The sequence below is a fragment of the Bubalus kerabau genome, chromosome 10 (genome assembly GCF_029407905.1).
Source record: "Bubalus kerabau isolate K-KA32 ecotype Philippines breed swamp buffalo chromosome 10, PCC_UOA_SB_1v2, whole genome shotgun sequence".
Classification (NCBI taxonomy): domain Eukaryota; kingdom Metazoa; phylum Chordata; class Mammalia; order Artiodactyla; family Bovidae; genus Bubalus; species Bubalus kerabau.
The window spans coordinates 22,990,385-23,006,650 of NC_073633.1; the positions used below are offsets into that span (position 1 = coordinate 22,990,385).

The 16,266-nt window shown below is 42.1% G+C and overlaps 1 protein-coding gene across 12 annotated transcripts in view; it reads right to left on the bottom strand.

Moving 5' to 3' along the window:
• Window positions 1-7,114: 7,114 nt before the first annotated feature.
• Window positions 7,115-16,266, bottom strand: part of MYO9A (myosin IXA) — a 255,948-nt gene continuing 246,796 nt past the window's right edge. For all 12 annotated transcript variants that reach the window (XM_055536880.1, XM_055536869.1, XM_055536874.1 and 9 more), the window contains 2 exons: window positions 10,614-10,756; window positions 7,115-9,936 (listed from right to left, as the gene is read on the bottom strand). In XM_055536880.1, coding sequence (XP_055392855.1) covers window positions 9,473-9,936; window positions 10,614-10,756 — 607 coding nt within the window. In that variant the 3' untranslated portion in view covers window positions 7,115-9,472. The remainder of the gene's footprint in view (window positions 9,937-10,613; window positions 10,757-16,266) is intronic.

The window sequence follows — 16,266 nt, forward strand, 5'->3', positions numbered from 1 at the left end:
CAGGCTGGAGTGGGTTGCCATAGACTCTCAAAAATACAATATTAAAAAAAATTGCAAAAGTTATTTACAAAATATGAAGTTTGCTTTAAAAATAGGGTCTTTTTTTTGCAAGGTAATAGTAGATTTTAAAAATGAAAATTAAAGGAGTAATAAAGAACTTAAAATTTTTTTAATTAAAAAATTTAAAAATGATAATAGTAAAATATATCTAGGAATTTATCTGGAGCTGTTGAGGGCAGTGTGGGGTCAGCTCAGTTTCAGATAGTTCCTTGATCCAGCTTATACTTCTCAAGGTCTATAGGTCTATATACTATAGGTCCCTTTCAATGTAGCCAATGCTAACTACAGGGTTTTAATCTGTTGCACCTGTCACTTCCAAAGCGGTTCGCTCTTGTTTATTTTGGCTTCCTCTGTTTGCAAGTCTCTTCAGTATCTAACTTCCACCCTGACACAAGGCGGTGAAGGTGGTCATTTATTTAGGCTCACTCATTCAATTGTGCTGTGGCGAGGGAGGAACATTGCCAACAAATATCACTGGCGTGTGTGGGGAGCACTCACAGTGTCTGGGCCACACTAGGTTTGCCCCCACTCACGGCGTGTGTGCTTTCCTGGTCTACACTGCTCAGGCTTCCAGGTTGCTCTGCAGGGGAACTGTCTAAGGTGGGCCCTGGGTTGCGTGCACTTCCCACGTCTAAGCTGCTCAGGTTCGGGTTCCCAGGTACTCCACAAAGGCACAGACTCGGTTGGGCCTATGTTTTGTGCCCTTCCTGAGCTTCCGAGCAGCTCAGGCGACCAGATGCTTGGCGAGTACACACTCCCCAGGTGGGGGGTGCATCTTATCACCTCCCCTGTCCCAGCCACTTGGTTTCCTGGGTGCGCAGCAGGAGCGCTGTCTCGGGTGTGCTGTGTGTCTCCTCTGGGGAGCTGATCTCTGGTTGCAACCCTCCTGGTGGATGTCAACTGTCCCAGGAAGGATCCCAGGAAGACTTGGTTAGCAACTGGGAGCCTGCTTGCAGTTTGGTAGAGGATGCTGTCTCTGGGGCCGAGTTGGCCCCTTGACTTCAGCTCTGGCTGTCACCTGCCTGCCTCCCTGCTTCCAGTGAGGGATGGGCCAGTCTGCGGTCAGCTAGCTGTCCTCTGGTATTGGCTCAGTCCTTTGTTCTGTGAGTGGCCGGCAGTGGCTTAGATTAGAGCTTTTTACGGGAAAGTTCTCTTTTTTCTCTCTATCCCATGGTTTGGGTTGTTATCTCACGTTAGCTCCCTCAGATTGCCCTCAGGGCATTCAGGCCTGGTGCTTACCCTAAGCAATGCAGTCCACACTTCCCTGTTCAGACCTGGCTTGCTGGTGGTGAACACGAGCCTTTGGGCTACTTCTCCACTGGGAGCTGCAGTTAGGCGTGTAATCTGTGGATTTTGTTTTTTCCTCCCAGTTATATGCCCTCTGAGATTCCAAAACTCCCCACAGACCCACCTGTAAGAGGGTTTCCTGGTGTTTGGAAACTTCTCTTTTATGACTCCCTCCCCAGGATGGGTCTCCATTTCTAACTCTTTTGTCTCTCTTTTTATCTTTTATATTTTGTCCTACCTCCTTTCTAAGACAATGGGCTGCCTTTCTCCGTGCCTGATGTCCTCTGCCAGCGTTCAGAAGTTGTTTTGTGGTATTTGCTCAGCATTCAAATGATCTTTCGATGAATTTGTGGGGGAGAGAGTGGTCTCCCTGTCCTATTCCTCCGCCATCTTAGGACCGCCCCCAATCTTAGTTTTCTGAATGTTGTTTTAAGCCAACTTTTTCACTCTCTTTCACTTTCATCAAGAGGCTCTTTAGTTCTTCTTTGCTTTCTGCCATAACTATGGTGTTGTACATAAACTTAGTTACTGCAGGCAACCCAGCATCCACCCCCTCACCCTGCCCCATGACCCTTCTTAAGGTCTTGTCTTCATTGCAGAGATGCCAGTAAGTACATTTTTCAGGATCCCCTTCTCCTATGGTTTGCTAGTAGAAGACAGGCACTCACGTGAGATGTGTAAAGTAAATGAGAAGCCATTAATCTCTGGACACAGTCACAGCCAAATGTGTGGGAAGACAATTTCATAGCAACCTTCTTTAGAGTTGCAGGAGCTTCTAGGCAAACTCTTGAGAACTTTTGGTTCAGATCTGCTGGTTTTCTTGACCTTCAGTGGGGGCTTTCTCTGGCCTGCTTCCCCACTTCTTCCAATGTTTACATTAAGCACCTAATTCCTATCTCAAGTCCTTCGCATTTGAAATACAGAGTGGCTTCTGTAATCCTAATACAATACAGCTCCCAGTTGATCCTAGGATTTACTCAACCTTTTGCTGTAAATTGGCCCTGCTGAAACTCAGATGGGTAATAGCTCTACCCTAATGGATTTAGGGCCAGTGCTAGGGGAGGGGATACTATGAAAACTCTTTTCTGCCCTCGGTGCCAGAAACGTCTTCAGTTATGGAGCACACAGAGATAGACTCTGTGGGCCTATCTGGGCCTTTCTTTTTCTTTTTTTTGGGGGGGGGGCTTTCTTTTCAACTGCAGTTTTCAGATTTGTGAGACACTCGTCTGCTGCTGCTGCTGCTGCTAAGTCGCTTCAGTCGTGTCTGACTCTGTGTGACCCCATAGACAGCAGCCCACCAGGCTCCCCTGTCCCTGGGATTCTCCAGGCAAGAATACTGGAGTGGGTTGCCATTTCCTTCTTCAATGCACGAAAGTGAAAAGTGAAAGTGAAGTCGCTCAGTCGTGTCCGACTCTTTGCGACCCCATGGACTGCAGCCAACCATGCTCCTCTGACGATGGGATTTTCCAGGCAAGAGTACTGGAGTGGGTTGCCATTGCCGTCTCTGGTGAGACACTCTACCTCTACCCTTAAGAGAGTATTTAGATGTAGGGAGGGCAGAGAAAGACTCACAAGTTGCCAAGAAGCAACCATTCAGATTAATAAAACCTGAAGTGGGACCCAGGTAGTGTGGTTGACTAGTCTCCATCTGGTGGACACCACTGGTTTTCCTCACTAGGATGCAAGCTCCATAGGGTGCAAGGGCTTTGGTCACCAGTGTATCCCAACCAACTAGAGTGTTCAGTCAACACTTGTCAAATGAGGGATAAATGGCCCCACAGAACAGGGAAGTGACTTGCTTTTAGAGTCTGAGATGTCTCACAAGATCCAATAGATATTATAGGTGTCTCATCAATGTTCATGGTTATGTCCCTGGCTCTAAGATGCTGTGCTGCTGCTACTGCTGCTGCTAAGTCACGTCAGTAGTGTCCAACTGTGTGTGACCCCATAGACGGAAGCCCACCAGGCTCCTCTGTCCCTGGGATTCTCCAGGCAAGAACCCTGGAGTGGGTTGCCATTTCCTTCTCCAATGCATGAAAGTGAAAAGTGAAAGTGAAGTAGCTTAGTCATGTCTGACTCTTAGCGACCCCATGGACTGCAGCCTACGAGGCTCCTCCGTCCATGGGGTTGTCCAGGCAAGAGTACTGGAGTGGGATGCCATTGCCTTCTCCGCTAGGATGCTGTACTGTTATCCAATTTAGGAGAAAGAACAATTTTTTTTTAACAAGTAAAAGCTCTGAACTGTGTCTCCTTACAACTTTCTGCTCTTTCTTCATAATCAGAAAGGTTTGTTATAGATTTAGTTAACACATGGGGAACTTTCAAAAATGGCATTACTAGGTTTTATTTAGCCAATTGCTGCTGCTGCTGCTAAGTCACTTCAGTCGTGTCCGACTCTGTGCGACCCCATAGACGGAAGCCCACCAGGCTCCTCCATCCCTGGGATTCTCCAGGCAAGAACACTGGAGTGGGTTGCCATTTCCTTCTCCAATCCATGAAAGTGAAAGTGAAGTCGCTCAGTCATGTCCAACTCTTCACGACCCCATGGACTGCAGCCTACCAGGCTCCTCCGTCCATGGGATTTTCCAGGCAAGAGTACTGCAGTGGGGTGCCATTGCCTTCTCCAATTTAGCCAATTGAGGAAACCTTAAACAATCCACTCTTCTTATTATGTTGTCATGTAGACAATGCAAACTGTAGATGTAAACAATGTAAAAAATGGAAAGGATGATCTCAGAATTTTAAAATGGAATAAATTTGACATTAGGGAAAATCTGACCAGAATTTTTTTTTCTAATTCCACTTTAGATTTGGTTTGGTAGAGAACCCCTGATCACATTCAACTCTCTCATCCAAAATGTAAGTGTGGGCACCTTTTGTTAGGTGCTGAGGATCTAAGTCAGGAAGATAGGTTCCTTTCTTGCCTTGGGAAGCTAATGTCAGTTTTTTGATGTCACAAACACTGGGAGCTGTTGAGAACACAAAACATCTAAGCCAGTTCAACGGGGAAGAGGACATTTCCAAGTAGAAATGCCTTTTACACTATGACCTCAGAGTCAGTAGGAGTTACCCAGAGAAAACCTGGGGGAGGGAATACATTCCAGACTGAAGGCAAATGACCTTGCCAAAGTCATGCAAGTGCAGGGGGAAAACAAAAAAGGACACACCAGGGCCCTCTACTAGCAGCTATGCCTTTTTGGTGAGGATCTTCAACGTAATTTATTTTCTTCCCAGTTTAGCATCCCTTATGGAAAACTCACAACTTGAAATCTCACCTTCACTTGAGCTATATTAAGTTCCCAATAATTACCATCTCTGTACTTTATCAATTTGGGGCTCAGCCCTTTGCTTAAAATGAGCACTTTATCAAAAATCATTGCTGTTCCTTGGGTTCAGGCTGGACTGAGTTGGGGTGGGAGCCAAGATGGTCAGAAAACAAACCACACATATTGCTGCTTCTGGAAGCTTTGTCTTTAATGAGCCATGGAGTGATCTGTCCATTAAACTGCTCTTGTGTAGCCATACAGTGCATATTTTGAGTGGCATAAACTGCACTTTATACAACTGATGGCCCCAGCCCCACCCCCTGCCAAAAAAAAAAAAAAAAAAGGAAATCACAAAGTGCCTGTTGATTGCATCAGGAATGTAATCAGTTCTGTGGGTGAGACAAATCATTCTTTGTATAGAATTATTCTGTTAAACAGTAAAATGATATTATATTTCACAGGCTATGTCCTTTTACAATAGATAGTCTTTTATAAATTTACAGTGTATTTATATAAATTACTTTAAATCCATTAATATAATACTTATCTGTAGTCCACACCTTTCCCTTAGTAAATACAATTACTTGGTTCCAAAGGTGCAACTTTTACATGACCTAAGAGGGATGGTAAGGAGGCATTCAGTATGGATGGAAAGCAAGGTGATGGACCCCTTGGTGGGGGCTTTTTTGACAACAGTTTCAACCAAGAGACCAACAAGACCTAATAGATCCACCTCCATAGTCACTATTTTGCCCTTTACCACCAGATAAAATGTGGGAGCAGCTCCAGAGAAAAGTGAGTAACAGTATTTTAGGGGCATGCTGCTGCTGCTGCTAAGTCGCTTCAGTCATGTCCGACTCCGTGCGACCCCACAGACGGCAGCCCACCAGGCTCCCCCGTCCCTGGGATTCTCCAGGCAAGAACACTGGAGTGGGTTGCCATTTCCTTCTCCAATGCATGAAAGTGAAAAGTGAAAGGGAAGCCACTCAGTTGCATCCAACTCCTAGCGACCCCATGGACTGCAGCCTACTAGGCTCCTCCATCCATGGGATTTTCCAGGTAAGAGTAATGGCTTAGTGTTAGTCACTCAGTTGTGTCTGACTCTGAGACTTCATAGACTGTAACCTCTGTCTGTAGAATTCTCCAGGCAAGAATACTGGGGTGAGTTGCCATTCCCTTCTCCAGGGTATCTTCCCAACCCAGGGATCGAACCCAGGTTTCCCACATTGCAGGCAGATTCTTTACCATGTGATCCATCAGGGATGCCCCAAGAAAGACTCCCACAAACACCAAGGAACTTTACAACCAAGGCTAGCATGGTATTGGGGAACAGTGCCAACTGTCACAGAATTATGGGGAGCTGTCCCACAATTATGGGTAGACAAACATATCTGTCAGCACAGAATGATGCTGTGTTGGTCAACACAGAATGACCAAGAGGGGGAAAAATGAGAGAGAGGAGAATGAGGAAAGTCAGCTGGAGTGTTTTTAAATAAAACATCCTGAGAATATTTTCTTCTCTCTTGTCCACCAAAGTGCTTGTGAAAGGTACACATTCCTTAGTTACAGTTTAAAAAAGAAAAATGTGGCCCATAGGCACTGAAGTGGGCCTGCAGAACCTTGCTGGAGCTCCTGTTTTCTGCATGCTTCTGGGACCCTCCATCTTTGACAGTGAAAACAACCCTACTGTGATGGAAGACAGAAGTCTCCACTAACTCCCTTGAGAAGTGAGGGCTCTTATATCCCACCCCCTGAATTCAGGTCCCTCTGCCTCCACAAGGCTCATATTGGGCTGTTACCTCCTTTGTATTCGCAGAAACCCAGAGTGGCAAAATAATTAAAATGGCAGGAAGTACACAGTGCATTACAAATGAAGCAAGTCACCTTCCTGAATCCTTTCTGTATTTACTTCATTTTGTGTATACACACTTTGACCCTACAATTAAACTTCTCTGCTTCCATTACATTTTCCATGATAAGGGATACGTTGGCTTTAATGGGGAGAATTACAACTCTAGGCTCTATCTGGAGCTGGGAATGTGTGGTAAGAAGAGAATGCTCTGCATTTTAGAGTATGGGCTCCAAATGAGGGGCTGCCTCTATGCTGCCACATATGGGTTTCCTTTGAGGCATCTGAGATCAAAGAAAATGAGCGAAGGAGAAGCAAATAGAAAACACACACTTGACACATACAGATGTTAAATATCTTAATTGTAAGTGATTGTAATGCAGCATCAGCTGTGGTAACGTAACATGAATCACAGAGATGACCAGTTAAGATCAGAGGAGAGGACAGACAGCACTCGGTTCTGACAGTTGTTAAGTGTTATGGCTTCATCTTTTTCAGACCAACAATGCCCATTATTCTAGAGAACAGCAGCATGCTTTCCTTCAAAGGGAGGGTCCCGCCTTTGCTCTCCATTCTTAGCATTCCATGCAGCTCCCTTTCCCCACCCCTCCATTCTGACAGCTTGTTAAATGACTAGAAATCCACAAATCTAGCAACTGAAAAACAAATATTTATTTAATGTTATCCAAATTCAGGTTTTAGGTCCCTGAGAAAAAATTATAAAGTCTCTTAACATCCATCACCTGGTTCCTATAAAGTGACCTATATGAGTAGATTTTTATTTTTAATTTTTTTTTAACTGCCATGTTTTGCAAAACAACAGCAACAAAACAAAAACTCCACAAAGATTTAGAAGGGAGACCGTATGCCAAGATGTGTTTCCCAGGCCATTCCTCTAGGCCAAAGAAAACTACTCAACAGGGGTACTTGCTTTATTTTGTATAGTCTTTAACCAATGTCCTGGAACAAGTGGAAAGGAGTACTCAACACGGGCTGAAAACCACCTTCCCAAGAATAAGGGGAGAGACCGCGCCTGGCACAGGGACTGGGGCACCCATGCAGACACAACCATGCTGAGGGGCTGGGTTCTGCTCTAGGAGATTATTCAGATTTTTAAAGACCTTATTTACCTTTATTACTCCTCAAGGCAGCATGAACAAGGTGACAGATGTTTGCAGGCTATAAAATCAAACATGTTTAGTTACTAACCATCATCATTCTGGAAATTGACAAAGACTCCTTTTCCCGAGGTCATTTCTGAACCCCACCAGGGAGAGGAAAGCCGCCTGCTACGTGGAGCTGCCACTCAGGATGATATTTGTGTCTGGCCTCTGGGGCTCGACAGCAGCCAGAGGCAGTGGCATGAGGTTCACTGTTGTGTAACAGGAGAGACTCTGCCTTATTAATGAAAGTCCTCAGGTTTCTATAACTTCATCTCAAAGAAGTATGAAAAGGAAAAATAACCAAAATTCAGGTTACAGATGGTAAAGGCTCTTTTTTAGAACAGTGCATGTGGTAGTTAGACAAGATGCATTTAGTAACTTTAAAAAAGAAACATTTTCACATACTTATCTCAAGAAAGGGTATCATGTTTCATTTCCCATATATTATAAATAGCAAAAACAGACTTCTAATCCCACAGACACTAAGAAGCTTAAAATGCTTTTATAACTCAGGTACATGGAGACACCCAGTGGTGAGAAAAATGGTTTGACTTTTCCCTCAACCCAGGGATGTCTGGCTCTCACCACCACATCCAATGGCCCTTAATCTGTGGGAAGAAATTCTATGGGGAGGAAGGAAGCATAAAGTTAAAAGAAATATGCACACTATACATATATATATTTACAGTAAACTTCAGTAACCAGAATATTAACAAAAATAGCTTCAAGTAGTCCTTGATTTTTTTAAATCTATTTAATACTGATGGTCTGAGGAAAAAAAGATAAAATCTAGATGGGTCATATTAAAAACTTATCTTTTTTTCTTTTTTGGCAGCTTTCTGTAACATTTATTCATGCAGTGCTATGTGTGAATGCTTGGGGAGAAGTGATTAAGTGGTCACATCATTTGTGTGAGCTCGTGGTGGAAATTCACCAGCAGATAAACAGGTTCATATATGGTCTTCAGTTTAATCTATACAAAGAGAAAGGCCTGGATAAATTAGAATGAAACCCTCCTGTTTAGGGATCACCATGTCTCTGGGACATTTAAAAAATATTAGAGGAACCTGATTCTAGGATCAGGGGATATAAGAACAGTATGGCTATTGAAACTTTGGCCCATGCAATACATTTGGCAGGAACTAACCAGGGGTTAAACCAGGATTGATTATTATGACATCAAACATCGCTGAAAAACAAAAGAGGTCTTCTCTTCTTCGTTGGATAACCACAGAGGTCTCAAACATGCTCTGATGGCTTGATGGAGACAACTGCTTTTTTTTTACTTTCCCCAGAATATAACATGGAGTGTTTCTCAAAAATCTTAAAATAGAGGGCTTAGGCTTTTTGCTTACAAATCCTTGGAAGAAAATTATATTCTATACCAGCTCCTAACTATCCCAAAATAAACTCAAAGGATTTTGCTTTCATGGTTAAGAAAGGTTTATATGTTTTCTTCAAATGTTAGAAATCAGTGGGTCCCTCTAGCCCACAATGTCCCCCCAGTTCCACTCTCACCTCTGGGAAGGGAAAAAGGGAGGGAGGAGAGGCAACTACAAAGACCTCCACAACTGACCCAAATCCCAAGGCCCTGGGCGCTCTGTTCAGCAAAATCTCTAGCTGGATACAGCAGCCAAGGCACAGCTGGTACCATCCCTGGCAGGCTTCAAAGAAGACTTTCCGCTTCGGCAGGAGGCCCACCTGGGACTCAGCACACAAGGTCTTGGTTGTATGCTCGGGCAAGAGGCAGGACCACAATCAGGATGGATACTGTGGACCAGGTGATGAAGCCCCAAGATGAGATGTGTTTACCACTCTGTAGCCATAAGGGACACACATCTGCCAGTTCAGACCATAAACTCATTATTCCCAAAGAGAGCTAGCTGTTGGGCCGAGCTGCAGTCTGGGTCCACAGTTTTCCTGCGGCCAGACACAACTATCCCCTCTGGGGTCTCTTTGGTTTTCTGAGGTGAGTTTTTCACATTCTTTAATTTTTGTTTGCCCTTTTCAGGGTTGAAGGTTCCTCTGCTGATGAACTGAGGCTTGTCTTCTAGGGATTTGGTCTGGCCCGATGGCCCTTCCATCCCGAGGGCCTCACCAGCTGAGGAAGCTCGGTAGAAAGGAGATTTGGAATAAATCTGAAATCGTCTTCTGGTCCCATGAGAAGATGCAGTGCCAGATGAACATAAAGAAGAGACTGAAGAGTCCACTGAATCCAGTGAGTCTTGCTGCTTTTTGAGCTGCTTCCGCAATTTGCTTGAAGGTTCAGACTTGCCAGCTGCCTTCGTAGAGATAAGGGCTAAGCTTCTCTCTAATGCAAGAAAGAGACCAAAGCTGTAAATGACAGTTCTCTCTGAAGCAAATCATTGTGTGATGAAGAGGTGTCACTGCTCACATGTGAAAGTGGGTGGGCTAAGATCTGGAGGGTCCAAGGTGACCTGCTTCGGGCACAGTCACAACTCATGAAGACCTAACCACCCATTTCTACACCATCCATATCGTTTCAGAATCAACCCTGAGGAAGCTGGAGTGGGATCATGCCATTAGAAGAGGCCCACAGCCATCCCCATCATTTAAAACACTGCCACAATATGTAGTAAATACCACATCTCGTGGAGACATGGCAGGCAGTTAAAGACTTCCTTGGGTCCAGTCCCATCTCATAGTAGGGCACAGCTCCCACTACCTACTCTTAGAAAATGGGTCATGAGTCAGTAAGACAACATGAGCTGTGACTGCTGGCTTTCCTCTGTGGTAAACACAAGGAAACATTACATTACAAAAGAACTATGTTGCACTGAAGGTTTGGTCTGATCAACAATTTATACAGAAGCTTCAAGAGGACTGGTATACTTCAGCTCCTTAGGACTTTGTCATCTTTTCATGTAAGGTCAAAGGCCTTCTTCAAAGAGACTGTCTTTGCTTGGGAATCCTTATTCCTCTTCTGCAAAACAAATCTGGAGTCTTTGGTCTCACATGTTCATTTACCTGATTTCTCAGAGAAGGCACCTTCAGACTCAATATTCAAATTTTCTGAGCTATCAGCAGTCCCTATGGAGGCCTCAGACTCAAGGGTTTCATCATCAGAGGCACGTGGTTCCAGGACAAGCATCTCAAATGTTAGTTCTTCCCTGTAAGATACAATCAAGGAATCATTAACATTTGATAAGAAATGGAAAGAAGCCAAAAGGAAAGCAGATGTTCTGTGAATGTCAGGAATTTAGGTAGCAAAAACAGTCACATTTCTTACTGTTCCCTTCCAGGGTGGTGATAAGGATCTGTATACCTGATGTGAAGAGCCAACTCATTGGAAAAGACGCTGGGAAAGATTGAAGGCAGAAGGAGAAGGGGATGACAGAGGATGGCATGGTTGGATGGCATCACCGACTCAATGGACATGTTTGAGCAAACTAAGGGAGATAGTGAAGGATAGGGAAGCCTGGCTTGCTGCAGTCAATGGGGTCGCAAAGAGCTGAACATGACTTAGCGACTGAACAAGTCACAGTCACAGTGAAGGTTAAAGACAGCAAAGGCTGGGACCTACAATGGGGCTAAGGCTGAGGCAGAGGAAGATGCTAAAGCTATAAGATCCTTTGATGAAATGAACTCTGGGCTGCTAATCAGGAGACTGGGATTCTAAACTCACTCTAAACTCATTCATAATACATCAGGAAAGTACTTTCCTCTTTATGGACCTTAACTTTCTCATCCACAAAAACAAAGAGACTAAACTAGATAGTCTCTAGGATTCCTTCTAGCTCTTAAACAATTTTCTTAAAAAAGCTGAGAGAATTCAGCACCACCAAACCAGCTCTCCAACAAATACTAAAGGATATTCTCTAGACAGGAAACACAAGAAGGGTGTATAAATTCGAACCCCAAACAATAAAGTAAATGGCAACGGGATCATACTTATCAATAATTAAACATAAATGGGTTGAATGCCCCAACCAAAAGACAAAGACTGGCTGAATGGATACAAAAACAAGACCCCTACATATGTTGTCTACAAGAGACCCACCTCAAAACAGGGGACACATACAGACTGAAAGTGAAGGGCTGGAAAAAGATTTTCCATGCAAATAGGGACCAAAAGAAAGCAGGAGTAGCAATACTCATATCAGATAAAATAGATTTTAAAACAAAGGCTGTGAAAAGAGACAAAGAAGGTTACTATATAATGATCAAAGGATCAATCCAAGAAGAAGATATAACAATTATAAATATATATGCACCCAACATAGGAGCACCGCAATATGTAAGACAAATGCTAACAAGTATGAAAGGAGAAATTAACAATAACATAATAATAGTTGGAGACTTTAATACCCCACTCACACCTATGGATAGATCAACTAAACAGAAAATTAACAAGGAAACACAAACTTTAAATGATACAATAGACCAGTTAGACCTAATTGATATCTATAGGACATTTCATCCCAAAACAACGAATTTCACCTTTTTCTCAAGCGCACACGGAATCTTCTCCAGGATAGATCACATCCTGGGCCATAAATCTAGCCTTGGTAAATTCAAAAAAATTGAAATCATTCCAAGCATCTTTTCTGACCACAATGCAGTAAGATTAGATCTCAATTACAGGAGAAAAACTATTAAAAATTCCAACATATGGAGGCTGAACAACATGCTGCTGAATAACCAACAAATCAGAGAAGAAATCAAAAAAGAAATCAAAATTTGCAAAGAAACAAATGAAAATGAAAACACAACAACCCAAAACCTGTGGGACACTGTAAAAGCAGTCCTAAGAGGAAAGTTCATAGCAATACAGGCATACCTCAAGAAACAAGAAAAAAGTCAAATAAATAACCTAACTCTACACCTAAAGCAACTAGAAAAGGAAGAAATGAAGAACCCCAGGGTTAGTAGAAGGAAAGAAATCTTAAAAATTAGGGCAGAAATAAATGCAAAAGAAACAAAAGAGATCATAGCAAAAATCAACAAAGCCAAAAGCTGGTTCTTTGAAAGGATAAATAAAATTGACAAACCATTAGCCAGACTCATAAAGAAACAAAGAAAGAAAAATCAAATCAATAAAATTAGAAATGAAAAAGGAGAGATCACAACAGACAACATAGAAATACAAAGGATCATAAGAGACTACTATCAGCAATTATATGCCAATAAAATGGACAACGTGGAAGAAGTGGACAAATTCTTAGAAAAGTACAACTTTCCAAAACTGGACCAGGAAGAAATAGAAAATCTTAACAGACCCATCACAAGCACAGAAATCGAAACTGTAATCAGAAATCTTCCAGCAAACAAAAGCCCAGGTCCAGACGGCTTCACAGCTGAATTCTACCAAAAATTTAGAGAAGGGCTAACACCTATCCTACTCAAACTCTTCCAGAAAATTGCAGAGGAAGGTAAACTTCCAAACTCATTCTATGAGGCCACCATCACCCTAATACCAAAACCAGACAAAGATGCCACAAAAAAAGAAAACTACAGGCCAGTATCACTGATGAACATAGATGCAAAAATCCTTAACAAAATTCTACCAATCAGAATCCAACAACACATTAAAAAGATCATACACCATGACCAAGTGGGCTTTATCCCAGGGATGCAAGGATTCTTCAATATCCACAAATCAATCAACATAATACACCACATCAACAAATTGAAAAATAAAAACCATATGATTATCTCAATAAGATACAGAGAAAGCCTTTGACAAAATTCAACATCCATTTATGATTAAAACTCTCCAGAAAGCAGGAATAGAAGGAACATACCTCAACATAATAAAAGCTATATATGACAAACCCACAGCAAACATTATCCTCAATGGTGAAAAATTGAAAGCATTTCCTCTCAAGTCAGGAACAAGACAAGGGTGCCCACTTTCACCATTACTATTCAACATAGTTTTGGAAGTTTTGGCCACAGCAATCAGAGCAGAAAAAGAAATAAAAGGAATCCAGATTGGAAAAGAAGAAGTAAAACTCTCACTGTTTGCAGATGACATGATCCTCTACATAGAAAACCCTAAAGACTCCACCAGAAAATTACCAGAGCTAATCAATGAATATAGTAAAGTTGCAGGATATAAAATCAACACACAGAAATCCCTTGCATTCCTATACACTAATAATGAGAAAACAGAAAGAGAAATTAAGGAAACAATTCCATTCACCATTGCAACAAAAAGAATAAAATACTTAGGAATATATCTACCTAAAGAAACTAAAGACCTATATATAGAAAACTATAAAACACTGGTGAAAGAAATCAAAGAGGACATTAATAGATGGAGAAATATACCATGTTCATGGATTGGAAGAATCAATATAGTGGAAATGAGTATACTACCCAAAGCAATTTATAGATTCAATGCAATCCCTATCAAGCTACCAACGGTATTCTTCACAGAGCTAGAACAAATAATTTCACAATTTGTATGGAAATACAAAAAAACCTCGAATAGCCAAAGCAATCTTGAGAAAGAAGAATGGAACTGGAGGAATCAACCTGCCTGACTTCAGGCTCTACTATAAAGCCACTGTCATCAAGACAGTATGGTACTGGCACAAACACAGAAATATAGATCAATGGAACAAAATTGAAAGCCCAGAGATAAATCCACGCACCTATGGACACCTTATCTTTGACAAAGGAGGCAAGAATACACAATGGATTAAATTCAATCTCTTTAACAAGTGGTGCTGGGAAATCTGGTCAACCACTTGTAAAAGAATGAAACTAGAACACTTTCTAACACCATACACAAAAATAAACTCAAAATGGATTCAAGATCTCAACGTAAGACCAGAAACTATAAAACTCCTAGAGGAGAACATAGGCAAAACACTCTCTGACATACAACACAGCAAGATCCTCTATGACCCACCTCCCAGAATATTGGAAATAAAAGCAAAAATAAACAATGGGATCTAATTAAACTTAAAAGCTTCTGTACAACAAAGGAAGTTATAAGCAAGGTGAAAAGACACCCTTCAGAATGGGAGAAAATAACAGCAAATGAAGCAACTGACAAACAACTAATCTCAAAAATATACAAGCAACTCCTACAGCTCAATTCCAGAAAAATAAATGACCCAATCAAAAAATGGGCCAAAGAACTAAATAGACATTTCTCCAAAGAAGACATACAGATGGCTAACAAACACATGAAAAGATGCTCAACATCACTCATTATCAGAGAAATGAAATCAAAGCCACTATGAGGTACCATTTCACGCCAGTCAGAATGGCTGTGATCCAAAAGTCTACAAACAATAAATGCTGGAGAGGGTGTGGAGAAAAGGGAACCCTCTTACACTGTTGGTGGGAATGCAAACTAGTACAGCCACTATGGAGAACAGTGTGGAGATTCCTTAAAAAACTGGAAATAGAACTGCCTTATGACCCAGCAATCCCACTGCTGGGCATACACACTGAGGAAACCAGAATTGAAAGAGACACGTGTACCCCAATGTTCATCGCAGCACTGTTTATAATAGCCAGGTCATGGAAGCAACCTAGATGTCCATCAGCAGATGAATGGATAAGAAAGCTGTGGTACATAAACACAATGGAGTATTACTCAGCCATTAAAAAGAATACATTTGAATCAGTGTTAATGAGGTGGATGAAACTGGAGCCTATTATACAGAGTGAAGCAAGCCAGAAAGAAAAACACCAATACAGTATACTAACGCATATATATGGAATTTAGAAAGATGGTAACAATAACCCTGTGTACGAGACAGCAAAAGAGACACTGATGTATAGAACAGTCTTTTGGACTCTGTGGGAGAGAGAGAGGGTGGGATGATTTGGGAGAATGGCACTGAAACATGTATAATATCATGTACGAAACGAGTTGCCAGTCCAGGTTTGATGCACGATACTGGATGCTTGGGGCTGGTGCACTGGGACGACCCAGAGGGATGGTATGGGGAGGGAGGAGGGAGGAGGGTTCAGGATGGGGAACACATGTATACCTGTGGCGGATTCATTTTGATATATGGCAAAACCAATACAATATTGTAAAGTTAAAAAATAAAATAAAATTAAAAAAAAATTATGACATTTTCATCCCACTTGTTTGACTAAGTATGAATAGAATGCTAGATTTCTAATTTATATTCAAAGTTTTGATATAGTTCCATTTATTGTGGCATCTAGACAGTGACAGACTTTATTTTCTTGGGCTCCAAAGTCACTGCGGATGGTGAGTGTAGCCATGGGATTAAAAGATGCTTGTTCCTTGGAAGAAAAGCTATGACAATGTATTAAAAAGTGGAGACATTACTCTGCTGACAAAGGTCCATATAGTCGAAGCTATGGTTTTTCCAGTAGTCATGTATGGATGTGAGAGTTGGACCATAAAGAAAGCTGAGGGACAAAGAACTGATGCTTTTGAACTGTGGTGTTGGAGAAGACTCTTGAGAGTCCCTTGGACTGCAAGGAGATCCAACCAGTCCATTCTGAAGGAAATCCGTCCTGCATATTCATTGGAAGGACTGATGCTGAAGCTGAAACTCCAATACTTCGGCCACCTGATGTGAAGAACTGACTCATTGGAAAAGACCCTGATGCTGGGAAAGATTGAAGGCAGGAAGAGAAGGGGACGACAGAGGATGAGATGCCTGGATGGCATCACCGA